Here is an 18,289-nt window from a genome sequence, read left to right on the forward strand (position 1 = left end):
CATGCACTATAGCTCGTGTTGCCCAGCCTCTGTTGGGTTCCACTTGCTTCTTAGAATCAAACATTTTAATGACATTCTCCTTAGCTTTTTGTCCTCCTTGCTGAATTAATTTGCCTGCCTCTAACCTCTTTTTCTACGTTTCCTGGCTTGCTAAGTTAAGCATTTCCTGAAAAAGATGTTGAGCCAATTTCATTTCTCATTTGTTTAACCAATCAAATCTTCAGTCACTCATCCCTTTGAATCCCTATCGCATTCTCCTTTATATTTTACATTCCACTTCTTTCCTCAGTTCCTTAGTTTTCAATGCCAAGAAAAGCCCTTGCTTATTATTACAATGAGGAAGAGGAGGAAGATGTTTGGTTTTCTGAGACAGGGTTTCTTCATGTAACGGCCTTGGCTATCCTGGACTCACTCTATAGACCAGGCTAGCCTCAAACTCATAGAAATCTGCCTGTTTCTGCCTCATGAGCTTTGATCAAAGGCGTGTACCACCACAAGGCATATGCCACCACCTCCCAGCTCTCACTTATTATCTACCCTTCCCCAAAAATCTTCTGTCTACCTTGTCAATGGGTCAGTGGCTTTCTTACCTTGATCCTACTATGAAAATGCCCTACCTATCACCTTGAATACCTAAATATGAGTTGTATAATGTGTTAGGAAATCTTCTGTGTAGTCAATTGTGAGGTTATATTCCACTTTTTACCCCAGTTTGCACTATTTTATTCTGACATGATTTCATACACACAGAAAAATGTAAAAAATTTATGCATATACACGTAGGAAAAAAGAGCCCAGCATCGTCTTGCATGCCTTTAAACCCAGCATTCAGGAGGCCTCAGAGGCAGGCTGGGATTAAAGGCATGTGCAACCACACCTGGCTCAGCTGGTAGAATCTTTGGAGACACTCATTCTCTATGTAATCTGTTGATAGCTGAGAAATTGTTATGGATCATGTGATTTATATAGCTATAGTTATATACTCACATATTATTCTGGGTGGGCAGGTGGGTGGCTTCTTCTCCCTTGCTTTACAAGAAAATGTGTAAGAATTCCAAATTCCAGCAGTGTTCTTATATGTCTACACATACTCCCAGGTTGCACAGGTTCAACATTTTAGCTGCTTCTCTGAGACACAGTTGATGAAGAAGAATTGTCTTAGGCCATACATTAAATAGAAGTGCTACCTAAAGCTGACTAGAAGAGGAAAGATCTGTGTATATTTTTGTGATTCACAAAGATAAGTCAAAAAAATTGTCACATGATAATCTTAATTATGCAGCACTCCATTTTGAAAAATCTTAAACTTGTAAAGCAGCTCCCAAGTTTGTGATTATTTTGTTGTTGTTGTGTTGTGTTTTCAGACAGGGCTTCTCTGTGTAGCCTTGGCTGTCCTGGAACTCACTCTGTCGACCAGGCTGGCCTCGAACCCAGAGATCCACCTGCCTCTGCCTCCGAGTGCTGAGATTAAAAGCGTGCGCCATGCTGTGCCACTGTGCCCTGCTAAGTTGTGATTATTATAGAAAAAATAAGTGCATCTAAAAAATACAATTGATTTAAAAAAATGTTTTTATTACAAAGGTAAGAGAGAAGAGGGCACAAAACAAGTGAGCTATTTGACTTTGTATTTGAAACTAATATATCAATTTCTGGGTCAATGGAAGTAGTTGTCATTCTCAGTGAGTTCTCAAGGTATCCGTCTTGGCTCTCGTTTTTTTATTCTTTATGTGCTTCATTCTTGAAAATAATTCCTCAAAAATGCAGGTGCTGCCAAAAAGTGATGCATGAATTAAGTGTGATTGTGAAGCAAGGGTTATTGTCTTTGGGAAGACAGGACCTAAGAAAAGTTTGGTATAGAGACATGGTCAAATTTTCCTTTAAGTTGAATGGCATATAAAGGTCTATGCATTCCATTTGAAAATTGGCAGGTAACATATACATAAAAATAACTTTTAAAAGACAAAAAAAAAACCATGCCATATAAAAGGGGCTGGAGAAATGACTGAGCCGTTAAGATCCATTGTCTGCTCTCCCAGAGGACATGGGTTCAATTCTGGACACCCACATAACAGCTCACAAACATCTTTAACTCCATTCTTTCTTTTGTTTGGTGGGGTTGGGGTTCCAGATAGAGTTTCTCTGTGTAGCCCTGGCTGTCCTGGAACTTGCTCTGGAGACCAGGCCGGCCTTGAACTCAGAGAGATCCACCTGGCTCTGCCTAAAAATGTGCACTACCACACCTGGCCTTGTAACTCCTTTCTTAAGGAATACAACTTCTTCGGGCCTCCTTGGGCACCAGGCACATACATGATACATAGACATGTATGCAGGCAAAACATCCATATACATAAAATAAACTCTTTAAAAATTTCAGAAGGTAAGAGCTATAGAGGAGAAATATTATGGAAAAAAGGAAGTATCTTCAACGCATGGTGTTGGCATAACTGGATGTCAATATGTAAAAGATTACAAATAGATCTATATCTGTCACCATCACAAAACTCAAATCCAAGTGGATCAAAGACCTCAACATAAATCCAGCTACACTGAACTTGATAGAAAAGAAAGTAGGAAGTATTCTTGAACACATTGGCACCGGAGACCACTTCCTAAATATAACACCAACAACACAGACCCTGAGCACAACAATTAATAAATGGGACCTCTTTGCAGCGCGGGAAATGTGGCATAAGGAAGACCCACTCCCTGGTGCTGCTCATGGGGGGCCCAAATCCTTCTGATCGAGCTTCCCCCCCCAAAAAAAAAAAAACAGTGGGATCTCTTGAAACTGAGAAGCTTTTGCAGGGCAAAAGACACAGCCAATAAGACAAAAAAAACAGCCAACAGAATGGGAAAAGATCTTCACCAACCCCACATCTGACAGAGGATTGATCTCCACAGTATATAAAGAACTCAAAGAAACTAGACATCAAAATACTGAACAATCCAATTAAAAAATGGGCTAAAGAGCTAAACAGAGAATTCACAAAACAAGAATCACAAATGGATGAAAGACATTTAAAGAAATGTTCAACATCCTTCATCATCAGAGAAATGCAAATCAAAACGACTCTGAGATACCACCTTACACCTCTCAGAATGGCTATGATCAAAAACACTAATAACAGTCTATGTTGGAGAAGATGTGGAGAAAAGGGAACACTCCTCCACTGTTGGTGGGAATGCGAACTTGTACAACCAATGTGGAAATCAGTATGGTGGTTTCTCAGAAAATTAGGAATCAATCTACCTCAAGACTCAGCCATCCCACTCTTGGGCATATACCCAAGGAATGCTGATTTATACCACAAAGATACATGCTCATCTATGTTCATAGCAGCACTATTTGTAATAGCGAGAACCTGGAAACAACCTAGATGCCGGTCAACTGAAGAATGGATGAAGAAAATGTGGTACATATACACAATGGAGTACTACTCAGCAGAGAAAAACAATGACAGCATGAAATTTGCAGGCAAATGGATGGAACTAGAAAAATCATCCTGAGTGAGGTAACCCAAACCCAGAAGGACAAACATGGTATGTACTCACTCATAAGTGGATTCTAGATATAAAGTAAAGAACAATCAGACTACAACCCACAGAACCATGGAGGCTATATATATAGCATGGGGGACCCTAGGATGACTATGGCTTATAATAAGTTTTGGTTTTATTCAATTACTGAGCAAACCTCAGTGAAACATTTCACTATTAAGATAAGAATTTATACTATATCAAGCTGATAATAGAAAAATTAATTAATTAAAAAATAAAAAAATAAAAGAAAAATTTAAACTACTAAAAAAAAACCCAAACAAACATATTTTGCTAAAGTAAAAAGGGGGAACTAGGGATTCATCATTCCTCTCCACATTCTATTCTTTCCCTTGTTTTATATATTTTAAATTTTTTATCGGTGGATTCTGCTGGTGTATCCGCTGCAGATAAGCACTGGAGGGCTCCTGTTGCAAATCACCCTCTGAAGTGATGGAAGGATCTTTCTACTGACACTTGGAGGAGACCCAATCTGGTGTTGGTGTGGACCCAGGGTTCTGTTTATGTCTTTCCTCAGGACAAAGAGGATCCTCTTTGGGTTCCTAAGCGCTGAGTGCACCCTGTGGCTACTGCTGAAGCCCAACATGGCACAGACCTATTAGGTCTCCATGAAAAACTCTCCCCTTCTGATGCCAATGGGGATTGCGAGCCCAATATGGCCAACTTTGGCAAGCATTAATGCAAGCCTAGGAACTGTAGCCATGTGGTTGGATTCTCCAGAAGGTAATGTATGGTAACTGCTTTTTCAAGTTTGTTTGAGAATGTGTCACCTAGACACCTTGGAGATTAAGGATAACCCTGAAGGTCACTGACCTCTATCTGTTAACAGTTGCATGCCAGCTAAGCATTTTCATTTTCAAAATCCTCTTCAAGCTGGTGTAACACATACTTTTCAGGAGTGGCTCTGTGCAACATTTATTGGCCTCCTGTAATTCACTTAGCCTCCTTTGAAGATACCTTAAAATTTATCAGCCTAGCTGGGTGTTGGTGGTGCACACCTTTAATCCCAGCACTTGGGAGGCAGAGCCAGGCAGATCTCAGTGAGTTTGAGGTCAGCCTGGGCTACCAAGTGAGTTCCAGGAAAGGCACAAAGCTACACAGAGAAACCCTGTCTTGAAAAATCAAAAAAAAAAAAAAATCAGCCTTAAATGTAGCCATTATAAGACCATTACTTATGCTCCTTGTGAGCTGCCTGTTTTTTCTTTATGGTTCTTAGTTGTTCTTTTACAGAGATGCCTGATTAAGTCGTGCTGGGATCAAGAAAAATGGACCTTGGCGGTTTGTATTCCTGGAGTTGTAAACATGTCAATGGATGCCCACATACTCCAGAAGAGAATTTGACATTGCTGCTGCTGTTGTTGCTGTTATAACAGAGGCAGCCACCACTGCTACTGTTTCTGGGATTACCATTTCATAATTGCTTACTACAGCTAGCACAGTGAAGACTCCAGCAGCAAAAGTAGCTACCACAGTTAATTAATCTTTCATTCCATTGGGCATGATAAATTTAATTCAATAGTTATATACATTTCGATTGGCTTTGAAAATTATAAATTTATAAACTCAAGTTCCATTTGCCTTTGGGATACCATCTTACAAGGACTCCAATTTTCAGTAAGGCTCGTTAAGCAAGGGAATGGCTCAGTTGCCTTTAGCCTACTGACTATGGGTGGGATAGGACCTCTGTTGGTCTTTCCTGTGTCGAACACACAGATTGCAAGCCCAGCACCACTTTGAGATCTTTGGCAGCAGTTAATGGTTGAGCCTGTATGATAATGAGTATTCAGAGACGGGTAATACCTGGGGGGCGCTCACCAACCTAAGACAGAGTGCCTGTGTGGCCTGGGCAGGTGTCTCCATGACGGGTAAGGTGACCTGCTGACATACCACACAACCTAAGTCAGAAACTCATTTATTAGTAAAAGGGGGACCTGTAGGGCCCTGGCCCCCATTTTGGATAACTGTTGCCTTGCTTGCTGACCTTGACCTTGATATCCTCCCTATGATAATTCCCTCCTGGGTTTCACCCTCTTGAATGCTTAAGGGAAGTTCCTTGTCTATGTATCCTGCACAATGGGCATTAACAGCTTAGATTGTAAAACATCAGTAGTGAACTTCTGCCCTCCGGGGTTCTCCCATTGTGCTGTAAGCCTGTATTCAAGACCTCCTCCTGCTGGGCGGTGGTGGCGCATGCCTTTAATCCTAGCACTCGGAGGCAGAGGCAGGCGGATCTCTGTGAGTTCCAGGCCAGCCTGGGCTACCAAGTGAGTTCCAGGAAAGCCGCAAAGCTACACAGAGAAACTGTGTCTTGGAAAAAAAAAAAAAAAAAAAAAAGACTTCCTCCCTCCCTCCTTCAATAAACAACATTCGGCACTTAAAAAAAAAAAAAATCTCATGGTCGATTCACATTAAAAAAAAAAAAAAAGAGTGCTTAGGACAGTGTCTGGTTCAAAAAATACTGATGTAAGTTAAAAAAAAAACCAACTAATCAGCCTACTGTGTAAAAAAATCACTGTTATGTCTCAGGCACTCTATATATCTAGAAATGAACTCAAGCTGAATTGTAAAAGGATTTCTGGTGGTTAGATAAAAGCCAGCATTTCTCAGGTGTTGTAGAATATTATTATAAAATGTTTTATATTTGTTTATGCTGTGGAGTATCTGTTTAATGATGCAAAGGGGTGTTACATTCTTTTATGCTGCATTTGTTTAACTCTGTGAAGCTGTGTTACTGTGCCAGTCTAAAACACCTGATGGTCTAATAAAGAGCTGAACGGCCAATAGTGAGGCAGGAGAAAGGATAGGCGGGGCTTCAGGCAGAGAGAACATATAGAAGGAGAAATCTAGGAGGAAAAAAAGAAGATCAATGAATAAGAGAGGAAGGAGGAGGACTTCAGGGGCCAGCCACTCAGCCACTGAGCCAACCAGATACACAGCCAGCCACGGAGTAAGAAGGAAAGAAAAGGTCTGTTTGCTGGAGAAGTAGTTGAGAGATCTACATTCCAATCCACAAGCAGCAGAACATTATTCTGAGCCCAAGTCTGATGGGGATATATCCAAAAGTGAAGCGTTATGCTGTGGTGGTTTGGATAAGAATGGCCCCAGAGGCCCATGTGTTTGAATACTCGGTCCTCAGTTGGTAGCACTATTTGGGAAGGATTAGGAGGTGTGACTTTGTTGTAGGAGGTGTGTTCCTGGTGCCTTGAGGTCTCAAAAGCCTCCTGTCATTCCTGGTGGGCCTCTGCCTCTTCCTTGTGGTTCAGGATGTGAGTTCTCAGCTGTTCCTGCTGCCATGCCTTTTCTCTGCCACAGAGAAACCGTAAGCATAATTAAATGCCCTTTAAAAGAGAGAGAGAGAGAGAGAGAGAGAGAGAGAGAGAGAGAGAGAGAGAGAGAGAGAGAGAGAGAGAGAAATGTTAACATCCAGAGGCCAAAATACCAGAAGATTTGTTGGCATCAAACCTAAAAGCTAGGAAACATAGAATGATATATTGCAAACCTTGAAAGTAAATACTTGTCAACCAAGAGTTCTAAGCCTCACAAAATTATCTATTAAAACACATGGAAAAGTGAGAATATTTTAAGGGGCACAAGAAGGACCAAACCAGAAAGGCTGTGTCAGTGCTAGATTATGTGAGGAATCCTTATTACACAGGGTGAATATTTCTCTGACCTTTTCTATCTCTTCAAGATTCTGAACTCAGGATTTGTTAAGAATTTCTATGCTCTCTTCTCAGCAAGCAGTCCTGCTTCTTATCAGTCACTTTCCATGGTGAAATATGATGTCTTCCTACAAAATGCCTCCATGGTTTGGAGTGGAAAGATGGCTTTTCTTTTATTCCACCTCAGATCCCAAACAGCAAAGCTCTGAGGATGTAAGTGTCTCCAGGAAGAAAAAGAAACCAGCTGGATATTTTTAAAAACTAATCAGAAGACATAGGGCCACTACATATTGATAAAATGAATGATTCTTCAAGATGATATAACTGTAGTAAATATTTATATAACAAATCGTGGGTTCCCAATTTTACAAAACAAATTCTAGAAGACATAAGAGACCACTTAGGTCTGGATATAATAATAGTGGGAGACTTGAACACTCTACTCTCCCATATGGATGATGTGGTGGTTTGAAAAAAAAAATGGCCTCCAAAGAGAGTGGCACTATTAGGAGGTGTGGCCTTGTTGGAAGAAGTGTATCACTGTGGGGGTGGGCTTTGAGGTCTACTTTGTTCAGGCTATGCCCAGTGTGGACACAGTTCACTTCCTGTTATCTGCAGATCAAGATATAGAACTCTCATCTCCTTCTCCAGCATCATGTCTACCTGCACGTTGACATGTCCCACCATGATGATAACGGACTAAACCTCTGAAAATGTAAGCCATCCCAATTAAATGTTTTCTTTATAAGAGTTGACATGCTCATGGTGTCTCTTCACAGCAGTAGAAACCCTAATGAAGACCAATGGGTCTGAATGGGTTTGAATCAAACATCAGCAGAGAAACTTAGAACTAAATTGCACCATAGATCAATAAAAATTAATAGATATCCACAGACTAGTCTACTCAACAGACAGGGATATATGTTCTTCTCAGTGGCACATGGAACCTACTGTAAGGTTATTCACAGTATAGGCCACAAAGCAAGCCTCAGTACAAAAACAAGATCCACCTACCTCTGCCTCCCAAGTACTGGGATTAAAGTGGCCTGCCACCACACTAAGCAAGAGACAAAATCTTTAGTCTGGATTCAAAGTAAAATGAGAGTACAGCCTACCAGAACCTCTGGGGTACAGCTGAGATAGTTCTATTCTTAGTGGGGGAAAGTATATAGTATAAATGATCACATTAAAAAAAAAAAACAAAGAGGAAGCTGATTTCTGTGCAACATTTGTGACACAAAATCCCTTCCCTAAACTCATGTAAAGGCAAAAGGAGAAAATCAATTCCATGATTTGTTGTTTGATGTCCACAGGTCTGCCATGACATCCTCACAGACACAAATTATATATAATAATAATAATAATAATAATAATAATAATAATAATAATAAACTTTTAATTAGGGAGATAACAAATAAATAACCTAATGATATACCTCAAAGCACTAAAAGAAGTAAGTCATACTCAAGTGCAGCCTATGGCAAGAAATAAAATTCAGAGCAGAAATCAATGAACTATAGAGACTTAAAAAGCAGAATTAAGCAGACAAAAAGTTGTTCTTAAAAATGTATCACGATGGTCAACCCTTAGCCATACTAGCTAAAGACAGAAGAAGGGGGCCCACGTTAATGAAATTAGAGAAAGGGGAGTTACAACAGACTCCAGCAAAATCCAGAGGGTCATAAGGGAATATTTTAAAAACCTTTATTCCAACAACTAGAAAGTCTAGAAAAAATGGGAAAATTTCTAAAGATGTATAATTTACTGAAATCAATCCAGAAAATGAAACAACACTTAAAACAGATCCATGTCTTAGGGTTTCTGTTGCTGTGAAGAGACACCATGACCATGGCAACTCTTATGAAGGAAAACATTTAATTGGGTGGCTTACAGTTTCATAGGTTTAGTCCACTATCATCATGGCAGAACATGGTAGCATGCAGGCAAACGTACTGGAGAAGGAGCTGAGAGTCCTACATCTTGATCTGCAGGCAACAGGAAATAAACTGAACTGGGAGTACCTTGAGCATAGGGGACCTCAAGGCCCATCCTCACAAAGCCACACCTACTTCAACGAGGCCACCTCCTAATAGTGCCACTCACACATTCTACTCACCCCCATAAGCTTGTAACTATATCATAATGCAAAATGCGTTTAGTCCAACTTCAAAAGTCCCTGTCATCTATCACAGTGTCAACAATGTTTTAAAGTTCAAAGTTCAAAGTCTCTTTTGAGATTCATGCAGTCTTTTAACTGTAATCCCTATAAAATCAAATTCAAAAAATAGATCACATACTTTCAACATACAATGACATGGGATATGCATTGTTCCAAAATGTAAGGAAGGGAGCATAGTGAGGAAATACTGGACCAAAGCAAGACCAAAAACCAGATTGGCAAACTCCAAACTCTGCATCTCCATGTCTGATGTCAAAAGGCTCTTCAGATCTCCCACTCCTTTCAGTTTTGTTGACTGCAACATACTTCTTTCTCTTGGGCTCGCTCTGCTTCCTGTTAGTAGCTCTCTTTGGCAGGTATCCCATGACTCTGGCATGTCCAATGTCTTGGGGTCTCCAAGGCAATCCAGGGCTTCACTGTCACAGCTTCATGCAATGGCCTCTCTAGGTCTCCATGCAGGGACACCACTGACACATGACTGGCCTCAGTGGCCTTCCTTAGACACAGAGGCAAACTCCATAATCCTTTTCTTCTATCCTTAAAGCCAGAACCTCATGGCCAAAGCTGCAAAGTTCTGCTGCTTGATGGGACTGGAACATGCCCCTCTTGTTGTATTACTCTTCACCAGCTTTCTCTTTTCCATGGTTTCCTTCACTGCCTAAACTTGGCTGTTTCTTGCTCTGTAGACTAGGATTGCCTCAAACTCAGAGGCAGCAGCCTCTGCCTTCTGTGTGTTAGGATTAAAGGCGTGCACCACCACACCCAACTCTAACCTTTTCTTTAATTCCTTTTCACAAATTGGGTGGCATCTTCCCCTGAGGTCACCACTCTCTTTATTCCATTTCTTTTTTATATAATTTATTTAACTTTATTTTATGTGCATTGGTGTGAAGGTATCAGACCCCCTGGAACTGGAGTTACAGACAGTTATGAACTGCCGTGTGGATGCTGGGAAATGAATCCAGGTCCTTCGGAAGAGCAGCCAGTGCTTTTAACCACTGAGCCATCTCTCCAGCGCCTTATTCCATTTTTTTTTTTTCCGAGACAGGCTTTCTCTGTGTAGTTTTGGTTCTGTCCTGGATCTTGCTCTGTAGACCAGGCTGGCCTCGAACTCACAGAGATCTGCCTGGCTCTGCCTCCAGTGCTGGGATTAAAGTTGTGCATCACCACCACCCAGCTCCCTTATTCCATTTCTTAATCTGTTTATCTCTTTGAACATAGGACTTAGCTCCATTCCACTTCCTGGTGCTCCTTTCCTTCCCAAATTGTACATTTTGTATTTTTCCTTGCTCTACTTGCTCCTTTTCATTATAAATCTTCATTTGAGTTAACTCTAATAACCACACAACAGAGTTTATACTATATTGTTTTGAGTTTCCTTTGTCTGCCAGTGTAATTAATCAAAAACTCTTCAATTTAGCCACAGGCAGACTTTTCAGACAGGGTAAAATGTGGCTACATTCTTCACCAAAATATCATAAGAACAATTTCTAGGCTATATACTAAAATCCTTCTCCCCTGAAACCTCTTGAGCCAGGCCCCCACAGTTCATCAAATCATACACAACACCACTGTCTTCCATGCTCCTACTAGGATGGCTCATGAAGCAGAACTTAAAGTGTTCAACTGCTTTTCTAATCCATAGTCCCAAGGTTCACATTCCTTCAAACAAAATTATGGTCAAGCATCACAACAGTACCCCACTTCTGTTACTAACTTTTCTAAGTTAGGGTTTCTATTGCTGTGAAGAAACTCCATGACTATAGCAACTCTTATAAAAGAAAACATTTAATTGGGGCTGGCTTACAGTTTCAGAGGTTTAGTCCATTATCGTCATGACAGGACATTGTAGCATGCAGGCAGACATGGTGCTGGAGAAGGAGCTGAGTGTCCTACATCTTGATCTGTAGGCAACAGGAAGTGAACTGAACTAGGCGTAGCTTAAGCATATGAGACCTCAAAGCCTGCTCCCACAGTTACACTTTTCTCCAACAAAGCCACACCTACTCCAACAAGGCCACACTTCCTAATATTGCCACTCCTTATAAGCTTATGGGGGCCAATTACATTCAAACTACTGTAGTCCATAACCAGGAAGATGGTTGGATGAAAATAGTAATTAAAAGGTTCTCCATAGGGGCCAGAAAGATGGTTCAGCAGTTAAAAATGCTGCTTTTCTCAGGTCCCGACACCCATGTTGGATAGCTCACAAACACTCCAGGGACCCGACATCCTCTTCTGGCTTCCTGTGGCACTCATACTCATCCATACTTGTGTGTCATATACACAAATAATAAAAAAAATAAACTAAGAAAGGACAAGAACACTACCAAACTCATCCTGTGAAGTTCGCGTAATTCTGATACCCAAAGTGGATTTTGGCACAACTACAAACCAGCTTCTCTGCGAACATAGATGCAATATAAAGTCAAGATCATGTTACGATCACACACCAGATTTGGTGGCACATGCTATAATCCTACCACTGGGCAGAGAGAGACAGGCAGATCTCCTGAGTACCAGCCACCAGGACTGCATAATAAAAGCCTGTCTCAAAACAAAACAAAACAAAAACAAACAAAAAAAAAAACAAACATACATCACAAGCAAGTTGGTTTCATATGAGGGATTCAGAAGTTGATTCAATATATGCAAATTAAAAACCCACAAACCAACATAAAACACCCAACTAAAAGATTTAAAAACAGACTCTTTGGACCAGGCAAGGCAGCAAGGAGCAGCCCAGCCATAGCTGAGCTGGGAACTTTGAGGCAACAAGCAGGAGAGCTGGGTGATCTGAAGGTGGAGCTGTTGTAGTTGCAGGTCACTAAAGCAACAGAGAGCTCCACATCCAAGCTCTCTAAGATGTCCTGACCATAACCCATCACTGACGTCCTGACCATCGTGAAGTCAAGCCCCTGGACTTGCAGCCCAGGCTGACAGAACCATCCTCCTCTGCTGACGGACGGACCACGGAGAGGCAGCAGACTGTGAGGCCACTGCAGAAGCAGAAGCTGCAGCTGCACAAACAGCCAAGGCTTCAGGTCCCCACAACAATAAGTACAAACTGGCTGAAGAGAGAGGCAGACATCCCACAATCGTCTCAATGGATTCAGAAGAGGGACTTGACGAGTTTGAACATACATTGTGCTGGCTAGTTTTATGTCATCTTGACACCGGATAGATTCATTTTGAAAGAGGGGACCTCATTTGGTTCTTCCTTTCTTTTCTCCTCTTCTCTTTAGGCCTTGACTAAGATAACCTCTCAATCACAAAATCCAAACATAATGCACATGTGGGGTCAGAGGACAGCTTGTGGGAGTGGCTTCTATGTCCTTCTACCATGTGGGTTCCAGGGAGTGAACTCAGAGCATCAGGCTTGGCAGCAAGCCTTTACAGCTTGCTGTAAAGATGTTATTGAACCAGAGACCCATGCAGTCCAGACTGGCCTCAAATTTATGATTTCCTTCCATCTCCCAAGCATTGGGATTAGAGGCTTGTGCCACTTAGTCTGGCTGGATTTTTTTTGTTTTTTCTTTTCTTTTCCTCCCCCCCCCCCAACACAGGATTTCTCTGTGCAGCCCTGGCTGTCCTAGAACTTACTCTATAGACCAGGATGGCCTTGAGCTTGCAGAGATCCACCTGCCTCTGCCTCCTGAATGCTGGAATTAAAGGCATGGACCACCACTGCCTGGCTGGTTTTTTTTTTTTTTTTTTTGAGATTCTTGTAGCTCAGGATAGCCTCAAACTATGTACAGGATAACTTTGGATTCCTAATCTTCTTTTTACCTCCTAAATTCTGGGATTAGGTATATGCCACCACACCTGGCTTTGATTTTAATACAATTATCTTGACTTTTTACAAGGATTTGAAAGTGGAGGATAAAGGAAGGGAGGGAGAGAGAATAGGAGGAGTAGGTAGTGATTCAATGAGTCCTTCTATCTCAGTTTTAATAGTCCATGTACGAACAGGTGTAGAAGGAGGTTCTCAGAAGATGGATTGTTCATTGTTCTGGCGATGTGTAAAAACAATGCTGACTCAAAAGCAGAACGGGACAGCTGCAGATGCTGTGCCCAGTGCAGGCACCGGATGAGTCAATAATTAGCAATGCAGATGCCCAGATTTGATGAAGATGAGTAATTACATGGCTGGGATTGTTGAAAAGCAGTACTAGAGCCTTAGATAAACTCTGTGTTCATGAATTTGTTAGAAAATGCCTGGATAATATATGCAAAACATCATTTTAAATGTTTGAATTATACTGACATATGTCTTCATAGAACACTTATTAAAATTTTTTAAAATAAGTGGGGTAGTGGTAGCACATGCCTTTAACCCCAGAACTTGGGAGGCAGATCTCTGTGAATTTGAGGCCAGCCTGATCGACGAAGCAAGTTCCAGGACAGCCAGGACTGTTCCACAGAGAAACTAGTCTCAAAAACCCAAAAAGAAAAAAAAAGATTTTTAAATTGAAAATGACAAAAAAATATTGGTAGGATGAACATAAAAATAAGTTGAGGTTAGGATTCCAAGTGGGCTAAGTACAAATATCAAATTCAGTTTTAGGATTCTCTTTAAAAAAAAAAAAAAAAAAAAAAAAAAAAAACAGTCTCACTGTGTATCTTTGGTTTACTGTGTAGATAAGGCTGGCTTCAAACTCACAGAGATCTACCTGTCCCTGCCTCTCTAGTGCTGAGATTAAAGGCAAACAGTGGTGAATCTCCAGTTTCGGTCTGTCTCTCCCCTCTCCCCTCTCCCCTCTCTCCTCTCTCCTCCTCTCTCCTCTCTCCTCTCTCCTCCTCTCTCTCCTCTCTCCTCTCTCCTCCTCTCTCTCCTCTCTCCTCTCTCTCCCCTCTCCCTCTCCCTCTCCCTCTCCCTCTCCCCCCTCCCCTCTCCCCTCTCCCCTCTCCCCCTTCTCCCCCCTCTCCCCTCTCCCCTCTCCTCTTCTCTCTCTCTCTCTCTCTCTCTCTCTCTCTCTCTCTCTCTCTCTCTCTCTCTCTCTCTCTCCCTCTCCCCTCTCCCCTCTCCCCTCTCCCCTCTCCCCTCTCCCCTCTCCCCCCTCTCTCTTTCTCTGTCTCTCTCTCCCCTCTTCTCTCTCTCTCTCCTCTCCTCTCTGGTGTCTCTCTGGTCTGTCTGTCTGTCTGTCTGTCTGTCTGTCTGTCTCTCCCCAGAGCCTACCCCAAGAAAGACTGCCAAGTGGTGGCTCCTCCGCCTGAGATGCTGGAGACCACACCTACAGGGTAGTTAAGGTCTGGCCCACAGACTTATATGGTGATTTCTCCTCTTCCCTTGGGATCACCTGAGAATGCTTTGATCAGTTTCAATCCTGAACTTAAATTTGGTTTGATTCAGCCTGATCTGAATTATCGCTTTGGCAGAGAAACCCAATATCGAGGTACAGACATCTTTCACATACCTCACCGCATCTGGCCATTTTCAGAAATTTTTAAAAGACTTATTCATTTTATATGTATGAATATTTCACCTAAATGTATTTATGTGTACCATGTGCCTATGGAAGTCAGAGAAGGTATTGGTGCCCCTGGAACTGAAGTTACAGATGGTTGTAGGTGCTGGGAATTGAACTCAGGTCCTCTGCACAGCAAGTAGTGTGCTTAACCACTGAGCTATCTCTCCAGCCCCATTTTTAGAATTCGTAAGTTTTTCATTTTCTTTTTTGTTTTGAGACAGGGTGTCACTATGTAGCGAGGTCGGGGATAGAACTCATTATACAGACCAGGCAGGCCAGAGATCTGCTTGCTTCTGTCTCTAAAGTGATAGTTTTAAAGGCATGTACCACAACCCCAAACCCCAAAATTCTTAGGACTGATGAACATTGAAAAGTGAAGATACACTTTTAGTATATAATCTACCTTGTATATGTATACTAATTATGTATGTATGCAATATATACATATATATTCATACATGTAATGCATGTCAAGTATTTAAAATCTTCCCTACTAGTCAGTAAAGCCCTTGTATATTCTAAAAGCTTTAAGCCAGGCTCTTGTATATAAAAATCCATGAAATGCATACCTTTTGGTTCTTTCAGATGTAATGGAAGTGGGCTGAGGCCTAGTGCAATGGTAGTAGACTCTTGCATAGCTCTGACTTGCGTAGCCAGGGCTGAAACACGAAGAAGCTAGTTAAATGCAGGGAAAGCTGACACCTGCTGCTAACCACCTGTAGAGAAAACTCTTCACAAACTGTGAACATAAGACTTTCTAAAGCTCTGTTTACCATTCTCCCATTCTCATTGGCAGCATGAACCCTAGGGAGCTCAGCCTCAAAATGAGGGTGGACTGAATTCTCATGCAATAGGCAGCTTTATTCAGAGCATCAGACAATTAATACTGAGGGCTAAAGGCATCACATGAGTAAGGTGCTCAACCACAAGGACATGCTTTTCATAGAGGCGCATGAATTACAACAGCTGAAGTAAACTCACTCCTGTCTGCTACACCTGAGAGGAGCGTGAGAACACATTGCAAGAACAATTCTGTGTTGTGAAGAAACTGAGGTCACAAGACTCTTGTCTTCTGTATACTGTTAAAGGGCAGCAGGCTGGACATCGGGCATAGTGCTGCCTACTACCCACAAGTTTTCCTTTCTGAAGCTATAGTTACTTTGGAAACTAGAAATTTGAGGGTAAGGCGCTCATAGAAAACTTGAGAAGCGAGTTTGTGAATGCAGCCCTGTGTTGTAGGAGTAACTGCAACTCTCATGGCTTCGGCAGACACTTGAACCAAAATACAGATGCATCTGAAGACCGGCTGATACCATTCTGTTTCCTGAGGTGACACTGAAAATCCACACACTTTCTACTCTCCGCTTAGCAGTTCACATTTATTGAGTGTCTGCTATGTGCCGGGCACTCTTCATCTTTTTCCCCTTTTGAATTTTCTTTTCATCTTTTATGTCATATGTAAGGGTGTTTTTTGCCTGTATATATGTTTGTGCATCACATGCTTGCTGTGCCTGAGAAGCCAGAATTGGATCCCCGACACCAGAGTTACAGATGGTTGTTAACTGGCACGTGGGTGCTGGGAACTGAACCCAGATCCTCTTAACTGCTCAGCCATCTCTCCAGCTCCCCACTCCCTAGGTACTGCTCTTGATGCAGAGTACAGATGTGAACAAACAGAGATCAATGTGCTTATGTGTGAGACCCTAGATTTGATCTCTATAGCTCTAAAGAAAAAAAACAAAAACAAATGTTGCGTGTCTTGTGGATGGGTACAGACAGTAGGAAAGAAATCCAGGAAACATAGAACACATAATGCCAAGTAAGTAATGCTCAGGGGAATAAAGCACAGAAGGGGATATGAAATATGAAACAAGAAGAGGAATTTTAAGTAGCATGACTAGAAAAGTCTTACAGGACAGTGACACTTGGATCAAGACTTGAATGACCTGAGGAAGGTCGTCTGCAGACATCTGGAGGAACATTCCAAGCAGAAAGAAACACCAATAACAAAGGCCTTATAGTGAGACAGTGTCTGTCACCGCTGGGCAGGATCAAGGTTGCAAGGGGTCTCCAGGACGAGACTGAGGGCATAATGGGAGATGACATCAAAAAGATGCCCAGAGCTAGGTCATAAAGGGCTTCAGAGTAGTGAGCAGAGTGACATGATCTGACTTCAACAGGATCACTCTGGCCACTGGAATTTGAAAATAGATTTGAGCCAGGATGAGACTACAAGGATCATCTAGGACTCAGCTTCGGAAACTGAGGGTTGAGACTCCAGATGGGGTCATGTAACTGAATGTGGGAGTTGTGAAAAATTTTGTTAGTGGTAAAGGGACATGTAATGATCAAATACTGATTCCAGATCAAGTGTATTGAATGCAGAACTTTTCTGTTAGCACTCACCAGCATGGCATGAAGTGAAGTTACTGCAGCCTTGGCTCTGAACACAAGACATGTCCTTTAGATTGGGTGCTGTCCCCCATCAGCACTGATGAATGCCACCTAAAACACCTCGGCTTGGATTCCAGACAACCTAATGTTAAGGGTGGCAGTGGTTTATTGTATGTATAAGGTTTTCTGCTCTTATGGAAGCACAGTGTAATGGCTTAATTATGGAAACAAAGGCTTTTAATATTTCTCCGCCATTATCCCTCAGCATGTAAGTACCTAGTGTGTCTGTAGGCTGTATTGTGTTAGAATGTTTGCTTTTAAAAGTTGCTGTTTGAAGGACTGGAAAGATGGCTCAGTAGTTAAGAGCACTTGCTGCTCTTGCAAAGGACCTGGGTTCAGTTCCCAGCACCCAAGCAGTGGCTCAAAACCAACCATAAAGCCAGTTTCAGGGAATCTGATGGCTTCTTCTGGCCCCTATGGGCACCAGGCATACATGTGGCACACACATGAAGGAAAACACTCATGCACACAAAATAAATAATTTTTTTTTTTTTTTTTTTTTTTTGGTTTTTTGAGACAGGGTTTCTCTGTGTAGCTTTGCGCCTTTCCTGGAGCTCACTTGGTAGCCCAGGCTGGCCTCGAACTCACAGAGATCCACCTGGCTCTGCCTCCTGAGTGCTGGGATTAAAGGTGTGTGCCAACACCGCCTGGCAAAATAAATAATTTTTTGAAGACCACATTAAGAATCTTTTTAAAGTGTTAAGAATAGTTGTAGTTTTAGCCATGTATAGTGGTACACTGGTACACTCCTATAATCTCAGCACTTGACTGGCTGAGCAGAGAGGAGGGTCAGGAGTTCAAAGTTACCCTCAGCTATGTAGTGAGTGCTAGGTCAGCCTGGCCTACTTGAAGCCTTGTGTCACCATTACCACAATCCCTGAAAAAAAATTTTTTTTTGCTGTTTGAGTTGCTGATTTGAGTTTTTTATTTATCTATTTACTTATTTATTTATTTTTAATTGAAAT

At 41.8% G+C, this 18,289-nt stretch overlaps 1 protein-coding gene and 1 long non-coding RNA gene across 34 annotated transcripts in view; one reads left to right on the forward strand and one right to left on the reverse strand.

Annotated features, from left to right (window-relative positions):
- The window catches only part of Matcap2 (microtubule associated tyrosine carboxypeptidase 2), a 58,573-nt gene that overhangs the window by 5,872 nt on the left and 34,412 nt on the right, over positions 1-18,289 (forward strand). For 4 of the 33 annotated variants that reach the window (XM_042280564.2, XM_016000918.3, XM_016000919.2 and 1 more), the window contains exon 1: positions 17,013-17,532. The exons of 28 other annotated variants lie outside the window; for them this stretch is intronic. In XM_042280564.2, coding sequence (XP_042136498.2) covers positions 17,459-17,532 — 74 coding nt within the window. In that variant the 5' untranslated portion in view covers positions 17,013-17,458. Of the gene's footprint in view, positions 1-16,986; positions 17,533-18,289 lie in introns of those variants that run through there. One more of the 33 variants, XM_006982374.4, reaches the window with a different exon arrangement.
- Positions 1,552-16,953, reverse strand: LOC121830767 (uncharacterized). Its single transcript, XR_006073978.2, has 3 exons — positions 16,783-16,953; positions 15,440-15,529; positions 1,552-1,767 (listed from the first exon to the last, which is right to left on the reverse strand). It is a non-coding gene; the product is annotated as an uncharacterized LOC121830767 (long non-coding RNA).

Source organism: Peromyscus maniculatus, chromosome 7, assembly GCF_049852395.1.
Source record: "Peromyscus maniculatus bairdii isolate BWxNUB_F1_BW_parent chromosome 7, HU_Pman_BW_mat_3.1, whole genome shotgun sequence".
Lineage (NCBI taxonomy): Eukaryota > Metazoa > Chordata > Mammalia > Rodentia > Cricetidae > Peromyscus > Peromyscus maniculatus.